The sequence below is a fragment of the Prinia subflava genome, chromosome 26 (assembly GCF_021018805.1).
Source record: "Prinia subflava isolate CZ2003 ecotype Zambia chromosome 26, Cam_Psub_1.2, whole genome shotgun sequence".
Classification (NCBI taxonomy): Eukaryota; Metazoa; Chordata; class Aves; order Passeriformes; family Cisticolidae; genus Prinia; species Prinia subflava.
Genome location: NC_086272.1, coordinates 394532 through 411800, shown reverse-complemented (window position 1 = coordinate 411800; position 17269 = coordinate 394532). Strand labels below are relative to the sequence as shown.

Sequence of the window (17269 nt, the reverse complement as noted above, 5' to 3'; positions counted from 1 at the left end):
GGCCACAGTGATCCTGTGGTGTTCCATGGGACCAAGGGGCCACAGTGATCCTGGGGTGTTCCATGGGACCAAGGGGGTCACAGTGATCCTCTGGTGTTCCATGGGACCAAGGGGGCCACTGTGGCACTGAGGGGACCCAAAGAACCACAGGGCCTTTGTGACACTGCAGGGCCCCATGGAACCAAGGGAACAGGGAACAGCTCTGGCTGGCTTCGGCTCCTGGGGCTGCCTGAGGGGTCCGGCTGACCTTGGAATGGTGAGAGCTGCTTCTCCTCTGCCCCTGGAGCACTGGGGCTCTGTGCTTTCCTTCCTATGGAACAGAACTGTCCTTCTTGTCCAGGCTCTTGTCCTCAACCTCTTGACCACAATACAGGGACAAAGGAGCTCTGTGCTCAGTGGAGTGGAGAATGAGGACAGGGGATGAGAGCTCTGGGAGGGACTGAAGGCTGGATTCAGAGCTGATGTATCCTATTAACCTAGCAGAAAACAGCCAGAGAAAGAAATGATTACTGCAAAGGGCAGCTGGGGAGGCACAGAATAGACATGAGGAGAAAGGAATTTCCCTGCCAGGGCAGGGCTGTGGTGCAACACATCCCCCAGAAGGAGTCTGGAGCAGCCCAAGGCTCTGTGTGCCCAGGCAGAGGCAGGCAGGACGCAGAGCTGTCAGCAAAGGAAGGGGCCAGCCAGGTGGGGCAGCCGGGGGATGAGGACAGCCTGCAGGGACAGAGGCGCAGGGCACGGACACCGTAGCACAGCCTGGGCTGCACAGGGCACAGGCATGGGCAGCAGCTGAAAGGCCCTGACACAGCCAACTCCTGCAGCACTTGGGCCATGGCTGCTGGCCCTGGGCCTGAGGCATCAGAGGAGACAAGTGACCCTTGCAGGCCTGGGCCCTCATTGCCTCCTTGTCCCTGCTCAGCAGCCTGGCAGGGGCCGCCCCATGGTGCTGCCCTTGACATTGCACATCCCCACATCCCAATGGCCCGGGAAGAGTCCTGAGCTGTGGGGGAGGGACAGGATCTGCCTTGGCAGGGGCTGGGGCTCAGGCCTTGGCCCTGTGCATTCCTGAAACCCATCCAGGTTTGCTCAGCATCAGAGACACCTTTGCCTTGTTTGTCCCCACCTGTCATCACTGCCTGCAGTGTTCTGCTCTGACTGGAACCTCAGGACACTTTCTCAGTCGTGTCTCTTAGTGGGAGCCATTAAAACTTGAAGAAACTTCAGAATTTCAATATAATTTTGAATTCTTGAGAAGTTTCTTGAACACTCTCTCAGGGACTGAGTCTCATGTAAACAACACCAAACCTCAAGAGACTAATTGAAGTCCTTAAGCTGTGTCTGTGCTGCTGAGCTGGGCTGGGCTCCTGGCACAGAGGCAGCTCCTGGCAATCAAGAAGACCTTCAAAAAGCCATTTCTCCTGAGGAGCAGCTCCTCTCCCAGCCCAGCAGGCCTGAGGGTGCTGTCTGCAGGCACCTCAGAGCAGTGAAGCAGACAGAGGCTTAAAGAAACTGGAAGGACAATTACGAGGTCATTCATGGGGAAATGTTCACCACTTGTGACACCGTAAGTCTCTGGCTGCAGGGATCTCCTCAAGCTGAGCCAGGACAGCACTGAGGTGACTGTAAGGATGGCTCTGCTGCCCTTTCTGCTTTGGGGGAGGATGTGCTCCAGAGCGGGGCTGCCCTGGGCACCGTCAGAGGGACAGGGCAGGAGCTGGGGCTGCAGCCAGGGCTGCCCAGTGCTGTGGTGCAGAGCAGCTCCTGCAGCCCTGAGGGCTCTTGGCCAGGCCAGGGGATCTGCCACCTGCCAGGGGCAGCTCTCAGCCTGTCTGGGAGCTCCCATGGACTGTGGGGAGAAGTTGGAGGTGGAAGGAGCCACCCCCATCAGGGCAGATTCCTGCTGCTGTGGAGATGGTGCTGCATGGCCAGGGCTGCTCTCAGCTTTCTCATAAAGGAAAGGGAAAGGGGCTGTCAGGGTTGTCTGTGCCACTGACACTCCTGCACTGTCACCCTGGGGATCAGCAGAAGTGCCTCAGATCTCCCTTAGAAAGTGCCTCCTCACCTTGCTCTAGCTACAGACAGCAGCAGCAGCACCTTGGCTTGAGCATCTCTGTTTGTCTGAGCAGCCCTTAAGGCCCTGGTGCCAGGGAGATGCCCCTGGGCAGTGCCCTGTGCTGGGAGGGGTGTGCAGGGCAGAGCTGAGCCCCCAGGGCAGGGCTGGGCTCTGGGAGCACTGGCAGGGACAAGGCTTGGATAGAGAGAAAGTCTCTCAGTTCCCAGCAGGTGCAATTCCAGGCAGCATAGAGGCGGACCAACCCTGGATAGCCTTTCCTGTGTAGCAACACAAAAACAACAACAACCACAACAACAACAACAAAGAGGGAAAAAAAAGGAGGGAAGAGTTTAGGGAAATTTTTTTTGACTTTGGAGCTTTCAGAAATTCCACTTTTTTTCAAGCACATTTTAAGTATTATCACTCTGAAATAGAGAGAGGTGTAATGAACAAAGGGCACCTCTGTGTGACCAGCAGTTATGGCTGCACTGAGGCACAGGGAGCCCTGTTTTCCCTCTGCGTTCAAAGGTGTTCAGGCTGAAAGTGGTGCTGAAGATGAGGCAGGAACTCAGCAGCACAAACCCGAACACAAAAAAGTTTAGAAAAATTCCCTTGCGATAAGTAATTTTGAGGGGATTACAAATACAATATATAGGATTGACAGAAGGAATATGATACCACTTTGTCAGTGTCTTCTTTCAACAGTCCACAATGCCCAGAGTGAAGAAATGTCCAACAGCAGCTCCATCAGCCACTTCCTCCTGCTGCCATTGGCAGACACGCGGCAGCTGCAGCTCCTGCACTTCTGCCTCTTCCTGGCCATCTCCCTGGCTGCCCTCCTGGCCAACGGCCTCATCATCAGCGCCGTAGCCTGCGGCCACCTCCTGCACAGCCCCATGTTCTTCTTCCTGCTCAACCTGGCCCTCAGCGACCTGGCCTCCATCTGCACCACTGTCCCCAAAGCCATGCACAATTCCCTCTGGAACACCAGCACCATCTCCTACTCAGGATGTGCTGCACAGCTATTTCTGTTTGTATTTCTCATGTCAGCAGAATACTCCCTTCTCACCATCATGTGCTACGACCGCTGCGTGTCCATCTGCAAACCCCTGCACTACGGGACCCTCCTGGGCAGCAGAGCTTGTGCCCACATGGCAGCAGCTGCCTGGGCCAGTGCCTTTCTCATGTCTCTTCTGCACATGGCCAATACATTTTCCCTGCCCCTGTGCCAGAGCAATGCCCTGGGCCAGTTCTTCTGTGAAATCCCACAGATCCTCAAGGTCTCCTGCTCACACTCCAACCTCAGGGAACTTGGGCTCACTGTGCCAAGTGCTTTTCTATATTTTGGCTGGTTTGTGTTCATTGTTTTCTCCTATGTGCAGATTTTCAGGGCCATGCTGAGGATCCCCTCTAAGCAGGGACGGCACAAAGCCTTTTCCACCTGCCTTCTCAGCTGGCCGTGGGCTCCCTGTTTGTCAGCACCTCATTTTTTGCCTACCTGAAGCCCCCCTCCATCTCCTCCCCATCCCTGGATCTGGCCCTGTCAGTTCTGTACTTGGTGGTGCCTCCCGCCCTGAATCCCCTCATCTACAGCCTGAGGAACCAGGAGCTCCAGGCTGCAGTGTGGAGACTGATGACTAGACGATTTCAGAAACACTTAACTGCTGGCCAATTTCTTGCAAACCACTTGTAATAGAATTGATATTTCGTACTACTTCTTGGTTTCATTTTTGAGGTTCTTTTTATTTGTTTTACTTTTTAAATCTTATCCAGAAATTAAAGTCATTGTTTCTGCCAATTCTCATTTTTTTTCTCTCCACCTCTGTTGCTATGAGATTTTCCTAGTTTGCTGAGCGTTCATATTCAAGTAGAAGGTTTGCACCTTCATGCTCCTTTCATGTAAACACCAGTTGTATTCTGTAAACATTGCCACTGTTTTCACATTCCTTGCTGGAACAGACAAGACTGTGTGACTGTCCCTTTGACCAATGTGGTGAGAGGTGGGAATGCCACTCTCCAATCCATGGGCATCTTGCTAGAAGTATATAATAGGAAGTAACAAACAAAGCAGGAGATTCTCCCTGCTGCTCTGATCTCCCCAAATTCGTGGCTCCATGTGTCTTTTCGGGTGAGGCTCACAGTGACATCTGGAGCCCACGTGGTCAACTTGCAAGCTGTGAGACGAGAAAAAAGAAAAAAGAAGAAAAAACCCCATCTTCCATGGCTGCAATTAGAAACTCACGATGTTCTCGGAAGATCAACTCCTAATAGAACTTCTCTGATCATTTTTGGTGTCCCGTGAAGCCGAGCTACCCAATGGACACGTAAGAGAACTAGACACTTGGGGAAAGACACGTGGAATTTTTTATAGTGCTGAAAAGCACTTTCAATGACCCCATGGAAAACCCTAGGGAAAAGCCTTTTTCCATCTGTCCTTGACGAAGATTCCAATGCGGGCATGCTCTTGGGGTCTTGGGGCACAGTCTTTCTTTTTCTAAGACAGACTGTTCGAGATTGGGATTCGGATTCGGGTATTGAGATAGACAGCAGATCGGTTCCCCTGCCAGCAGCTCTGTCCCTTTTGACGATGAATGCTCTGAAGCAGGGTTTGAGCCACCACGGGAGGTTCTGACCCCCATGTCAGGGGTTGAGTGTGGCCAGCGCGAATTTTGAGAGGGCTGCAAAGTTTTTTAAGTCCCTTTGCTGGGTCAGCCTGCGCTGGGGCGGCCGGTGGGCCGTGGAAGCAAGGAATCCCGGCCCCTGGATCGGTGGTGCCTTCTGCAAGGGCGCTGGGTGCAGAGGCATCCCTCCCCCTCGGCCCTGGAGTGGGGACAGAGGCGCCGCCTGCGCCATTGGCGGCCGTGCCGGCGAGGAGCGACCCTGCGGAGGAAAACCCCCCATGCCCTGCCCCGTGCATGCAGTGCCAGCCCGGCCCTGCAGCCCGCCCCCTCCCCGCACAACCCACCGAAAGCGGGCTGGGTTCCGCGGCGGCCGTGCCACCGCCTCCCTGCCGGGCCGGGACCTGCCCAACTGGTCCCGGCCCCCCCCAAACCGGCAGGGGGCTGAGCGCTGTGGCAGATCTGCCGCCCCTCCCTGCCCCGTGTGGCGAATTCCTCCCCGCACAGAGCTGGGGGGGCTGAGCAACCATGCCGCTGCCCCCCACTCCCCCGGCCAGCACTTGCAGGCTGAGCGGGGAGCAGGGGCGGCAGCCGTGCCGCTGCCATCGCCCCCCGGCCGGGACTTGTCTGCCCGGTCCCGGGCCCCCCCGAACTGGCAGGGGGCGGAAAGCCGTGGCGAATCTGCCACGCTCCCCTGCCCAGTGCAATGTACACGCCCCCGCACACAGCGGAGACTGAGGCGGCGTCTCTGCACCACCCCCGCTCCCCTGGCCGGCCCAAGCCAGCTGTGAGAGGGGCGAGAGAGGCTGAAGCGTTGTCAGATGTGCACGCTCGCCCTGCCCTGAATTGGGATGCAATTTCTGGTCCTGCATTGCAGGCGAGCCCGGTTGCTGAGCTGACGGAGCCGCTGTCTGAATGTGCAGCACTGCCCCAGCCTGTCCCGAGAGCTGTGGGCTGTGCTTTCACAGCCTCACGGCCACGCTGCCCTGTCCTGGGCAGATCTGCCTCCCTTCCGAGGGGAGGTAGTCAAGTGTGATCTCAGTTTTTCTGATGTCATACAGCTGATCAGTGTAAAATGTATGGATTTGACCTTTCCATATGAAATTAGATGCCTGGCTTTGGCGTTATTTGGACCTGTTCAGGTTTCTAGCTTTGAAGACAATTGGGAATGACTGGCCACAGAAGTGGCTGTCCAAAATAGTCAATTGTCTCAAGAAGATCCCTGGTTTGGGGTCAGAGCTGATTTGCTTACCAGGAGAAGTGAATATGCTCACCCCGATGTGCAGTTGGCTTTTCTCAGACTGTTCTGAATCTGTGCAGACACATAGGTATATCTGCACTGGCAAAAACTATGTTATCCTCTCTAAAGCAAGAGTTCTTGGATATAGTCCAGAAGCCAGACGAGACCTTTGTTCAACTTGTAAGGCGTCTGATGCATTCTTTGGAGAAGCAAGTTGAGGATAGCACTTTGAAAGTAATTTTGCTAGAACAATTTGCAAGGAGCGATGCTAACGCGGCTTGCCAGAGGCTCCTTGGAAACCTTCCTGAGACTTCTGATATCCTCGAAATGATCCAGGTCTGTGCGGTTTTGGACACCTCTGACCTTAAGGTGTCTGCCCCGGCTGCTGCCCCACAGCCGTCCCATAAGGGGCTGAAGAGTGAGCAGCAGACCCAGGTAAATGTTCAGGCCAGTGGAAAACAGGGAAAGGAGGCACAGAAAGTGACTCCCTTGTTCTTCTGCACACGGTGTGGCGGGCCAGACCATACTGCAGACATATGTAAAGCAGTGGTTCATGTTGATGGCCAGCCCTTGCCAAGCCTGAAAAGTCGGAAGCGGAGAAAGCGCCAAAGACGTCTGGGGAACAAAACAGTTTCCTAAGCCCTGGAGCAAGAGCAAGTTTGTTTGGCTGGCTTGCAGCCAGCACCTGCAGTTCAGGAGGTGTTGATGTCACCACAGTAGCAATGGTCGTTTTTGGACTCTTGAGAAGTGCACACTTGTGCAGTGGTTCCCAAATCCACCTCCCATGTCGCATTCTTTGAGAAAATTCAATTGCTCAATTTGTGTTTTTTAAGTTTTCTGTCCTCAGGTTCGGGCATCGGTGTCATGAAGGCGGCCGCTCAAGTCTGCTGAGCTGCCTCAGGTGCACTGGACTGATCCTGTCTGATCCTGAAACCTTGTGTACTCTGTGCCACCCTGGTGCCACCCATCAGAGATGGCTCTTCGAGATCTGATTGACATGGACATGGATTTGGCCATCCTCTCCTTTCCCGTATGGCCTCCATAGTGGTTTTGGATCCTGTGGAGCTGCCTGTTGCAGGATGGGGTGGAACAGCGTGATGCTGTGGGAGCCAGCAGGCTGTGTTAATCGAGGACTCAGAGGAACTGTTTGCGATGGTTCAGTTTTATGTACTGTAGCCACTGTGCCCTTTGTGGGGAATGTGCACGAGGTTTGGGGGTGCGGTTTAGGCACAACCCCTGGGCACAACCTGCTGCCCTCTGTGCCCCAAAGCCTGCGGGCTCCAGAGGCTGCTCTGGGTGCCCCTGGGCCCTGCCAGCTGTGGGGGGACATTCCAGGCTGTCCCAACCTGCCCTGCCCAGGGCACCAGGCAGGGGGGAAGGGACAGAGAGCCCTGGCAGCTCCCAGAGTCGCTCTGCTCATGGTGGGGGAGGAAGCGGAGCCTGGCAGGGCTGAGAGAGGGACAAGGAACACACAGGGACAGGGAATGTGGAACACACACAGGGACATGAGAACAAGGCCACACGGAGAGCCAGAGCTGCTTTGCTGAAGCCATTTATTGATTCTTGCAGGGACATTCCCAGGGCTCCCAGGGGATCAGGGCCTTCTCCAGGGATGATCATCTCTTCATGCTGCTGCAGGGGGACAGGACACGAGTGTCACCACCAGTTCCAGGCCTGAAAGGAAGAACCCAAATTGGGACCCCGCTCTCCTCTGGGACATGAGAGGGCCCTTGTCCCCAGCCCTCTCTGCAGGGCCCTGCAGCAGGAGAAGGGATTTGGAGCCCTGCATACACCTGGCACTGCACTTGGCTCTTGAGCTCCATGTGGCTCCCAGAGCCCCTCAGCCTGGAATATCCCAAAAGCTCCCGCAGCCCTCCCTGCTCCCACAGGGACACTGGGTGTCCCCAGAGCCCCCCAGTGCAAGGAAAGCCTTGGGGACAGCTCTGTCCACCTCAGCCCAGCACATGCATCAGGGACAGTCCCCTGCATGTCCCTCTGCCATCGCCAAGGTCTGCACAGCCCAGAGGGCTCAGGGATGTGCCCTGGCCCCCGAGGATCTTTGGTGGGGCTGGAGAGCCCTGAGGATTTCTCACCGGGGCATCCAGAGGGGCAGCCGGGCATCACTTGTGAAGCAGAAATTTCAACTCCGCATCCGTAAGGGGCTGGGGAGAAAGGCAGGGTTAGAGCCACACTGGAGGGTACTGGGGCACGTTGGGAGATACTGGGGCATGCTGGGGTGCACTGGGGTGTACTGGGGTGCACTGGAGGGTCATGACCAGGAGAGGGGAAGCTCTGGGCCCAGCAGAACTCCAGGTACCCAACTCAGACCTCTTAACTTATGGGAAGCCAATCGTTTTTTTCAGAGACATGGGCAGATGTCCCTGGTCACTGGGGTGTCCCCAGTCCCAGCAAGGCACAGGGGGACCCAAATGGCTCCAGTTCCCACACTGGTGCCCCAATTCCAGGACTTACCTTAAAACATCCACCTCCTAATATACCTCCCTGTGGAAGCAGAGCAAAGGATTAGTCTGGAATGGCCCTTGTGGGGCTCAGGGGATCACAGGCGTCCCCAGGCCCCGTGGCTGGCCCCGGTCTGAGGGGGAAAATCCCTTCTCCCCCCAGTCCCACTCCAGACAGTTTCCCCTGATCCCTGTTCCTGCAGGGACCATGGTGGGGATGGAGACAAGGAGAGCGAGGGGAATTTGGGGCCTCCAGGGCAGAGGGGAAGGAGTGGGGTGTGGGGAACCCGAAGACAGTGAATTTGGGGGAGCTGGGGGTCCCAAGGGATGGGGCTGGGGGTGTTGAAGGGATGGGAATTGGGGAATGTGGGTGGGGAGGCAGGAATTCCAGTGGGGGGGCCATGGGGGCTGAAGTGGGGGGTGGGTGGGGGCAGGGGAAATCCGGGGCAGAGGAGCAAAATTGCTGGGTTTGGGAGGGGCTTTGGGAGTGGCAGTCAAGGAGGGGGACTGGGGGACACCACTGCCATGGGCAATGAGAAAGGGAAAGGACTGGAGGGCAAGAGGAGAGGGAAGGGATTGGCCATGATGCTCTTTGGGGGTGACTGGGGTGCACTGGGCTGGAGGGGAATGCAATGGGGAGCCTGGGGGAAGGGGCAGCCTTGGGAAGCTCTGGGGTGCACTGGCATGCACTGGGGTGCACTGGGATGGCCTGGAGGGTGATGGCCACGAGAGGGGAGGGTCTGGGCTCAGCAGAAGAACTCGGGGTACCCACCTGATCATTCCCAATGCCACCAGCTTCCTGTGGAGAGAGCATGAGGTGTCAGTGGTCACTGGGGTGTCCCCAGTCCTGGGAAAGGTTGGGGGTGACCAAAGTTCCCCCCAGTTCCCACACTGGTGCCCCCAGCTCCAGGACTTACCGCACCACACAGAGTTTCACCACTGCCATCCATGTCGGCCTGGGGAAGGAGAGCAAAAGGTTGGTGAGGATTGGCCCTGGTGGGGCTGGGGGCACACAGGTGTCCTCAGCCCCCCAGCCCATGGCTGTCCCCTGCTCTGGGCAGGGCTGCCAGGCAGAGCCCGGCAGAGCCCCTGCCTTGGGAAGAGCCCCCAGCGCCGAGCCCAGCCCGTGGCCTTGCAGCCGCACCTGGCTCTGTGCTGGGAGGCACAGCAGCATGGAGAAGAGCAGGGCCACGCCGAGCACAGCCACCTTCATCTTCCTCTGGCACTGGGCAGCGCTGCCTGAGGCTGCAGCAGGGCACCGGCACCTTTATCCCTGCCGGGACTCCTCCCTGCGCCCTCCCCGACAGCCCCCAGGCCAAAGCCCGGCTTGGCACAGCCCCCAGCCCTGGCCACAAGCCCAGCCCTGCCCAGAGTCCATCCCAGCTGCGGCACGGATCCAGTCCCCCTGCCCGCATCCCTGCAGCTTCCCGCACGGGGCAGCTGCTCCTGCAAGGGCCCAGGCACCCGGGGGGGCCAAGGGGGGCCAAGGGGATCCAAAGGCAGCTGGGGACCCTGTGGGGACAAGCCCCGCTCCAACACCATCCATCCTCCAGTAGCCCCCAGTGCCACATCCCCCATCTCCCGCTGTTCCTGCCCTGCCAGAGCCTTCCTTGCAGGACAGCCCGGAGCTGAGCCCGGCCCCAACCCTGGTGTGTCACAGCAGAATTGTCCCTGTTGCCACTGCAGCCTCTGGCCTGAACGGGGAGCTGCCCTGAGCCCTCTTCTCGGGGCCCCAGGAGCCCGGGATCAGGGAGAACGGGGAGCTGGGAGCACAGCGGGGTCCTGGGCCATGGCAACAGCTGGGAGACTGGGATCTGCAGGCTCTGCAGGCACTGGGGAGCGCTGGGCAATGCTGGCACTGGCACACAGCTCCCGCAGCGCCCCTGGCCCCAGGGATGGCCCTGCCCTGCCCTGCTGCCAGCGCTGGCCCTGAGCAGGGCTCACCTCCCCAGCCGAGGCTCCCGCGCTCCTGGCCCAGCTCAGAACCCCTGGCCCGGGGAGCCCCGAGGGCACAGATCAATGACAGCCCCTGCCCAGGGCTCCCACCAGCTGCCAGTGCCTCCATTCTCCACTGACAGGCCCTGACATTTCCAGCAGATCTTCCCTCCTCACGGCACACTGACCACACAGAAGGCACCTCTTGTGGCACAGGTGGCAAAACCCTGCAGACACCTGACTTGACTGTTTGCCTTGGATTTTCCCCAGGAGCCAGCAGGAAGATTTTCCTTTGGCCTCTTGGTGCTTTGTGCCTCCTTTGTTGGAGGATTGAGGAGCGCTGACCCAGGAGGGGCCCAGGGGAGGTGAAGCTGCTCAGCAGAGGAATTTCCAGCCCATGCACACCTGAGGGGCCATTCCAGGTGCCCCCAGCTGGCAGTTGATGGGCTCCTTTTGGAGATCAGCACTTCACTGAACAGGCCTCAGGGCTGATTGAGTCTGACAGCACCAAATTCAGGGAAAACACCAAGCTGGGTGGGCCTGTGGATCTGCTGCTGGGCATCAAGGCTCTGCAGAGGGATCTGGGCAGGCTGGATCGATGGGCTGAGGCCAAAGGTGTGGGGGTCAGTAAGGCCAAGAGCTGGGTCCCAGCCTGGGCTCACAAGAACCCCATGGAATGGTCCAGGCTGGAGGAGACTGTCTGGAGAACTGGGAAAGGTCCTGGGGGTGCTGGTGCCAGTGTCTGAAGATGAGCACAGGTGTGCCCAGGTCTGTCAGAGGCCAAGGGCTGCTGCGCTGTGCCAGCCATGGGGTGGCAGCAGGAGCAGGGCAGTGACAGTCCCTGTGCTGGGGCTGCTGAGGCCCCTGGAGGGCTGTGTCCAGTTCTGGCTCCGCATGGCCAGAGAGACCCTGAGGGCCTGGAGCATGTCCAGGGAAGGGAACGGAGCTGTGCAAGGTGCTGGAGCACCAGGAGTGTCTGATGGAGCCAGAGGGGCTCAGCCTGGAGAAAAGGAGGCTGGGAACCTTCTCACTCTGCACAACTCCCTGACAGGAGGGGCAGCACGGTGGGGTTGGGCTCTGCTGCCAGGAACAAGGACAGGATGAGAGGGAACAGCTTCAGGCTGTGCCAGGGGAGTTTTAGCTTGGACATCTGGATGATTTTTTTCCCTTTCCTGGAAAGGGTTGTCAGGCCTTGGAAGTGGCTGCTCAGTCAGATGATGGAGTCCCCATCCCAGAGGTGTCCAAGGAACGCCTGGATGTGGCACTCAGGGCTCTGCTCTGGTGACAAGGTGGGGATCGGTCACAGGGTGGCCTTGATGGTCCTGGAGGGCTTTCCCAACCTCAGTGATCCCAGGATTCTGGGATTGTCCTGGAGAAGTACTTTTTGTCTTTTTTTCACCCTTCCAAGTTCTGGACTCGAGCTTCTAGTCTCCAGGGAGGTTCCCCATCCCACTTCCTCCTGTGCAAGCCCCTGTCCCACAGACAGAACCATGGGGTGACACATGGGCTGTGGCACCAGTGCCCCTCCCTAGAGCAGAAATTCTGCATGGCTGAGACTGTGGTCAGTAGGAGCAGGAAAAACATCCTTCCTTGAAAGCTGGGGTAAGTGTGGGGCCAGTCTCTGCACAGCTGAGACACATTCCCGAGGGAGGCAGGGACATTCCCAGTTCCTGGAGCTCGGTGGCCTGTCCAGCTCATTATCCCCCCGCTCTTGGTGAACATCAGTGCACTTTGCACAAACTCTCTCTGCATGGACAACGTGTTCTGGATTCCATCCAGGGATTGGGATGGCTGCTTGTTCTCCAGGGTGCTGTGAACTGCCTCCCCCAGAGGTGATTCCCTCAGATCCTCGGTAGATCCCTAAGCAAGAGCTCCCAAGATCTTGCTCCAAGGGATTCCTGTCCTTTCCAGTGAGCAGGAGCAGCTTCCACAGGCTGAGGACTGCTGCCCTATTCCCAGTGCCACTGGCAGCGCCCATATCTCCATCAGGGAATGCCCAGCTGGGTTCTTGTCATGGGTTGGCACTGGCCAGATGTTAATGCATCCATGAATATATGTTTTTTCCGTAACAACTACTGTGGGATGTGATCAGGAACAGAGCAGAGCAGGCTTAAATCTTGAAAACAAAAAAAACCACCAAAACTTTATTACATTACATAAGAACAGAGACAGAAAAAAACCTCTTAAACACACACAGAGACAGAAATAAAATCTTCTCAGAACATGTCTTCTCTTCTCCCAGTTTCCACCCCCCACACATTACTCTTCACAGACCAAACCTTTGGGTTTTAGATCAAACAATCACCACTCAAAAAAAACAATCTTCAGTTCAGCAAGGGAGAGAGGAGTCTCTCTCGCACCACAGACTGTTCCTCAGAAAACACGGGTCCACCCCTTATGTGTTTCCATGTCACCCGTGGCACTGCCCGGAGAAGTCTGCCAGGGTGACTCTCTCTTTTTCCTATGTCCAGCGCTCTCACCGCTGTCCATAGTCTAAAGCTGCATACAGGGCTCTTTTAAGGATACTTGCATGCTGAGCTCTCCCCTTTTTCCCCAGGGGCCGGGGTTCCGAGAGCAGGTCTCCCCTGAGGGCAGAGGGCGCCACCACACCCTCCCCCTCTCTTCTCTGCTCGCTCCACTCTTCAAGTGCCAGTCACTGTAGCAAAAGCAGGGGCAGCTGTATCCACCCAAAATGCAGTTTATGTTCAAAAGAGATTTAAGTTCAGCCCATGGCTAACATTATGCAAGAAAAGTCCAGCTCAAAAGCCACTCCTCTTAAATCTCTGCCCATTGGGTTCCTTCCAATCGTGCTTTATCATCTCGGTCCCAGGCCGCTTCCCTCTCTCCTCTGAAACCACCAGTCATGAGAATCAATGTCTAAGAAAAGTTTCTTTCTACTAAGAAAGGGTTAACACTTTCTAGCTCTCGGCAGGGCTGCAGGCTCAGGCACTCTCAGGCTCGGCAACCCCCACGTGGCTGGGCACCTTCTCCCGGAGTTTGGGGGGGGAAGGGGGGTGAGCACACACAGAAGGCACTTCCACAGTTTTCCACCCCTCCATCCTGGATGGGGCAGCTCAGTTCCAAATCCTGTCCACTCTCTTCTCTCCCCGGGGCCCCAGCTTACTTCAGTTCGGCGTGGTTTTCCTGAGCCTGGCCACGTGGCTTCCCCCTCCCCCACTCAGCCCAAAGCTGAGAAGGGGAGAGGAGATGTTTCCACTGCTGAAACCGGAATCCAAAAGAGGCGGAACCCCACTGGAGTCCTGCTTTTAACTCTTTGTGTCCTCAGAGGCGTGTCCAAACCTCCGAGTGACCAATCCAGGTGCCAGCAGAAAAGCTGATCACTGATTGGCCTGCCCACATCCCCCTGGAAAAAATTCACCTCCCCCCGCAACCACGACATCTTCAGATACCACTTTAAAGGGTTTTGCTATTTCTCCTTTTGTGCTCTTTTGCATTCCATTTATACTATCTTGGACATATGTACTGCAATAATAATTATATCTTAAAATACATCCTTTGCAAGCCAAATTACATCTTGTGAAAGCCTTGCTTCCCCTTTTCTATTGCTCACAAGAATTTACAAATATTATCCTACTTCAAAGCAGTTTGGAACTTACCATATTTAATCACAAGAAAATACCATTTTATAATTAAAGTAAATAAATTACAGCAAATCCAACTACTACATGACTGTTTATAACACTCAATAAAACACATCTTCAATAAATCCATAGGCTGTGGTCCTATGGTCTCATGTGCACCTCACTGGGGTAGAGGCGTCTCTCCCTCCTGGCCCTGCAGCCCACGGCCAGGGGCCCTTCCCACTGCAATGGTTCTGGGATTCTGTCAGGGACTCACTTTCCTTTTCTTCTTCCCTCTGCTTGGAGCTGGCAATGGGCTGGAAAATGTCCAGCAAACCAACCTTTGCTGTCTGCTTTGTCAGCCTACACAGCTTCAGCACCTTGTCACCTGCCCCTTGGGCACAGCTCCCCTGGGCAGCAGGGCAGAACCGGCACCCTGGGAGCCTTGGGAATTCCCCTCTGGGATCCACGGCACACGCTGGGATGATCTGGAATTTCAGTTTCATGACACAGCACCCCACGACCCTCCCAAGAGCCCTGAGTTCACTCAAACCCACCATGCCCCACATTCCCTGGAAGTTCAGCCCATGTCCCCACCCATGTCCGTGTGCCCTGATGTCCCCACACATACCCGTATCCCCACCATGCCCCCAATCTTGGCTGTCCATGTCCCCACCCGTGTCCATGTCACCCTCATGTCTTCACCCATGTGTAAGAGTCGGTCCAAAAATCCCTCATCTGCCTCACAACTGTCAGAGGCTGAGACCCCCATAAACCCTGGGCCACCGCACAGGAGAGATCCAAGTTTCTCCCTGCAGCTGCTGTCACTGGACCAAGACGCCCTCCTCAGGGACCCGTGCATGAAACAATGGGGGACGGTTATGGTTTTTGGGCCCTGTTTGAGAAGGGATGTTTCTGTACTGACCGTACTTGGTGAGGCCTGAGCTGCACCGCTCCCTCTATTGTGAGAGAACACCTGCGATGCCCACGAGACCTCCCCCCCTTCCTGGCATCTTGCCTCTCGCTTCGAAAAGAACTATAACAACCCCACCAAGAGAGCAGGCTTCTGAGGCCTCCCGGGCGGACACGACGACGGATCTATTGGCCTGCGCCACGAGGACTGCGAAGGTGGTCTATTGGTACCAGCGTCACGAGGACTCACGTCGGTTCAGTCGGTAGCTATTTCCCCTCCTTCACCCCCTTTTCTATCTCTTTCTATCTCTCCCCTTCTATCGCATAATTGTGTGTGTCAATAAAGATACAATTGATTTTACTTGGACTAAGTTATCACTGCTTCTTTTTGCACTCTGAAATCAAAACGAACCATCACGACCATCCTTTGGCTCGTGACACCCATGTCCATGTCACCATCCATGGCCACGTCTCCTTGAGCTCTTTTTGTATCCAGGTGCCCACAGGAGGCCAGGAAGATGTGGAGACCACCAGCCAGCTGTCTTCCCACCACGGATAACCAGGACCATGGATCCCCAAGGCTCTGCCCAAGGGGGCTCACTGGGGATCATCCAATGGGCTCCTCCAACGGGGGATGGAGTTGGAGCAGCGCACAAAGCTCTTCCCGCACGCGGGGCACTTGCAGGGCTTCCCCTCCTGCTGCCTCCATTGCGCTTGGGTCATGCCACACCTCTGGGACAAGCTCTTCCCACACTCAGGACACTGTTAGGGCCTCTCTCCGCTGTGCATCTGCCGGTGGACAAGCATCTTGCAGTGCTGGATGAAGCTCTTCCCACATTCTGAGCACGTGTAGGGGCATTCCCCAGTGTGCACTGTCTGCTGCATGATCAGGCCAGAGCTGTCATGGAAGCTCTTCCCGCACTGCCCACACACACAGGGTCAGATTCCAGTGTGGATCATCTGGTGGCGTTTGAGGTGGGAGCTCTTCCTGAAGCCTTTCCCACACTCCCCACACTCATAGGGCCGTTCCCCAGTGTGGACTCTCAGGTGGATCATCAGGTGAGAGGTGTCTCTGAAGCGCTTCCCACATTTCCCACACTCGTAGCGCCGTTCCACACTGTGGATCTTCTGGTGCTGGAGCAGGCTGGACTTTGCACAGAAACTCTTCCCACATTCCGAGCACTGGTGCAGCTTCTTGCCATTGTGAAGCTGTTCATGCACCACCAGCTCAGAGCTCTGGCCACATCTCTGGCTGCCTTCCTGGCACAGGGTGGGTCCTTCCTCCTTGGAGCACCCTGGCATGGGTTTGGAGCCCCTCCTCGGGCGGGATCTCCGCGGCTTTTCCTCCCTGTCACATTCCTGTGCCATGGAGCCGCTCAAAACAGCCTCTTCCACGAGGTTCTGCTGAGGGGATTTGTCCTCCCTGGTCTCCTTGTCTGGGAAAGGAAGGACAAGGACAGGATGGGATTTGCCTCTGTGCCAGAGGGGAGGCCAAGGAGATCCCCCCAGTGCATCCCCGGCAGGACGGCGTCGGCAGCGGGGTTGTCCTGCAGCCGGGGCCAGGCTGGGCTGGGAGATGGAGCAGGAGAGAGGGGCAAAGGGGCACTGACTTCCTCCTCGCCTGCCTGGGGGTCCTGGGGCATCCTCCTCTTCCTCACAGCCTTCTCTTCCTCCATCCAGCCAAGGTTTGGCAATGGGAATTCCTGGTTTGTGGGAAAGACATTCTGTGAGTGCATTCGCTTTGAAGTTCCTGCTGTTCAAGTCCATCTCTAGAAGTCACCGCATGTCTGGTGTCCATAAAATCCTCCAAAAATCAAGAAGGAGTCCAAAAACACTCTCCCAAGGCTTCTCTGTTTTTCAGTGCCCTTCCTTTGGGGTTATGGGTGTCCCTCTTCTCAGAGCTGCTGTGGGGCCCGTGGGTCCTGGGGATCCCCCCTCTCCCGGCTCCTGCTTCGGCTCGCTCAGGGGGTTTTGGGGCTGCCAGGGCTCATCCTGCCCTGATTCTGACTCAGCTCCCAGCTGTCCCAGGGTCCCCTTCCTCAGCATTCCCCCACTCCAGCCACTCAGCGCTTCTTCCGCCACTCCCCGACAACACTTCCAGCCTCGGGGGCTGGAATTCCCAACATCCCACTCCTTCCCCTCCTCCTTGGAGGCCCCAAATTCCCCTCGCTCTCCTTGTCTCCATCCCCATCATGGTCCCTGCAGGAACAGGGATCAGGGGAAACTGTCTGGAGTGGGACTGGGGAGAGCAGAATGGATTTTTCCCCTCAGACCGGGGCCAGCCACGGGGCTTGGGGACACCTGTGATCCCCTGAGCCCTACAAGGGCCATTCCAGACTAATCCTTTGCTCTGCTTCCACAGGGAGGTGTAGTAGGAGGCTGGGGTGGATGCGTTAAGGTAAGTCCTGGAACTGAGGCACCAGTGTGGGAACTAGGGCCATTTGGGTCCCCCTGTGTCTTGCTGGGACTGG

The 17269-nt window shown here is 56.7% G+C and overlaps 1 protein-coding gene, 1 long non-coding RNA gene and 1 pseudogene across 2 annotated transcripts; 1 reads left to right on the top strand and 2 right to left on the bottom strand.

Annotated features, from left to right (window-relative positions):
• Positions 1 to 2724: 2724 nt before the first annotated feature.
• On the top strand, positions 2725 to 3746 carry LOC134562160 (olfactory receptor 14J1-like; annotated as a pseudogene).
• Positions 3747 to 7479: 3733 nt separating this feature from the next.
• LOC134562233 (uncharacterized) lies at positions 7480 to 9329 on the bottom strand. Its single transcript, XR_010083104.1, has 5 exons — positions 9288 to 9329; positions 9143 to 9169; positions 8384 to 8413; positions 8005 to 8073; positions 7480 to 7585 (listed from the first exon to the last, which is right to left on the bottom strand). It is a non-coding gene; the product is annotated as an uncharacterized LOC134562233 (long non-coding RNA).
• Positions 9330 to 12320: 2991 nt separating this feature from the next.
• LOC134562234 (zinc finger protein with KRAB and SCAN domains 1-like) lies at positions 12321 to 16552 on the bottom strand. Its single transcript, XM_063419653.1, has 2 exons — positions 16420 to 16552; positions 12321 to 16234 (listed from the first exon to the last, which is right to left on the bottom strand). The coding sequence occupies exons 1-2, from the start codon at positions 16532 to 16534 to the stop codon at positions 15738 to 15740; spliced, it is 612 nt and encodes a 203-aa protein (XP_063275723.1). The 5' UTR covers positions 16535 to 16552; the 3' UTR covers positions 12321 to 15737.
• Positions 16553 to 17269: the final 717 nt, after the last annotated feature.

Bases quoted from the DNA above. Each gene is read 5' to 3' on its own strand.
- LOC134562234 (XM_063419653.1), bottom strand. From the start codon at position 16,534: ATGCACTCACAGAATGTCTTTCCCACAAACCAGGAATTCCCATTGCCA. The intron at 16,235-16,419 runs GCGAGGAGGAAG...TTCCTTTCCCAG, and splicing joins GCCCCAGGACCCCCAGGCAG to ACAAGGAGACCAGGGAGGAC.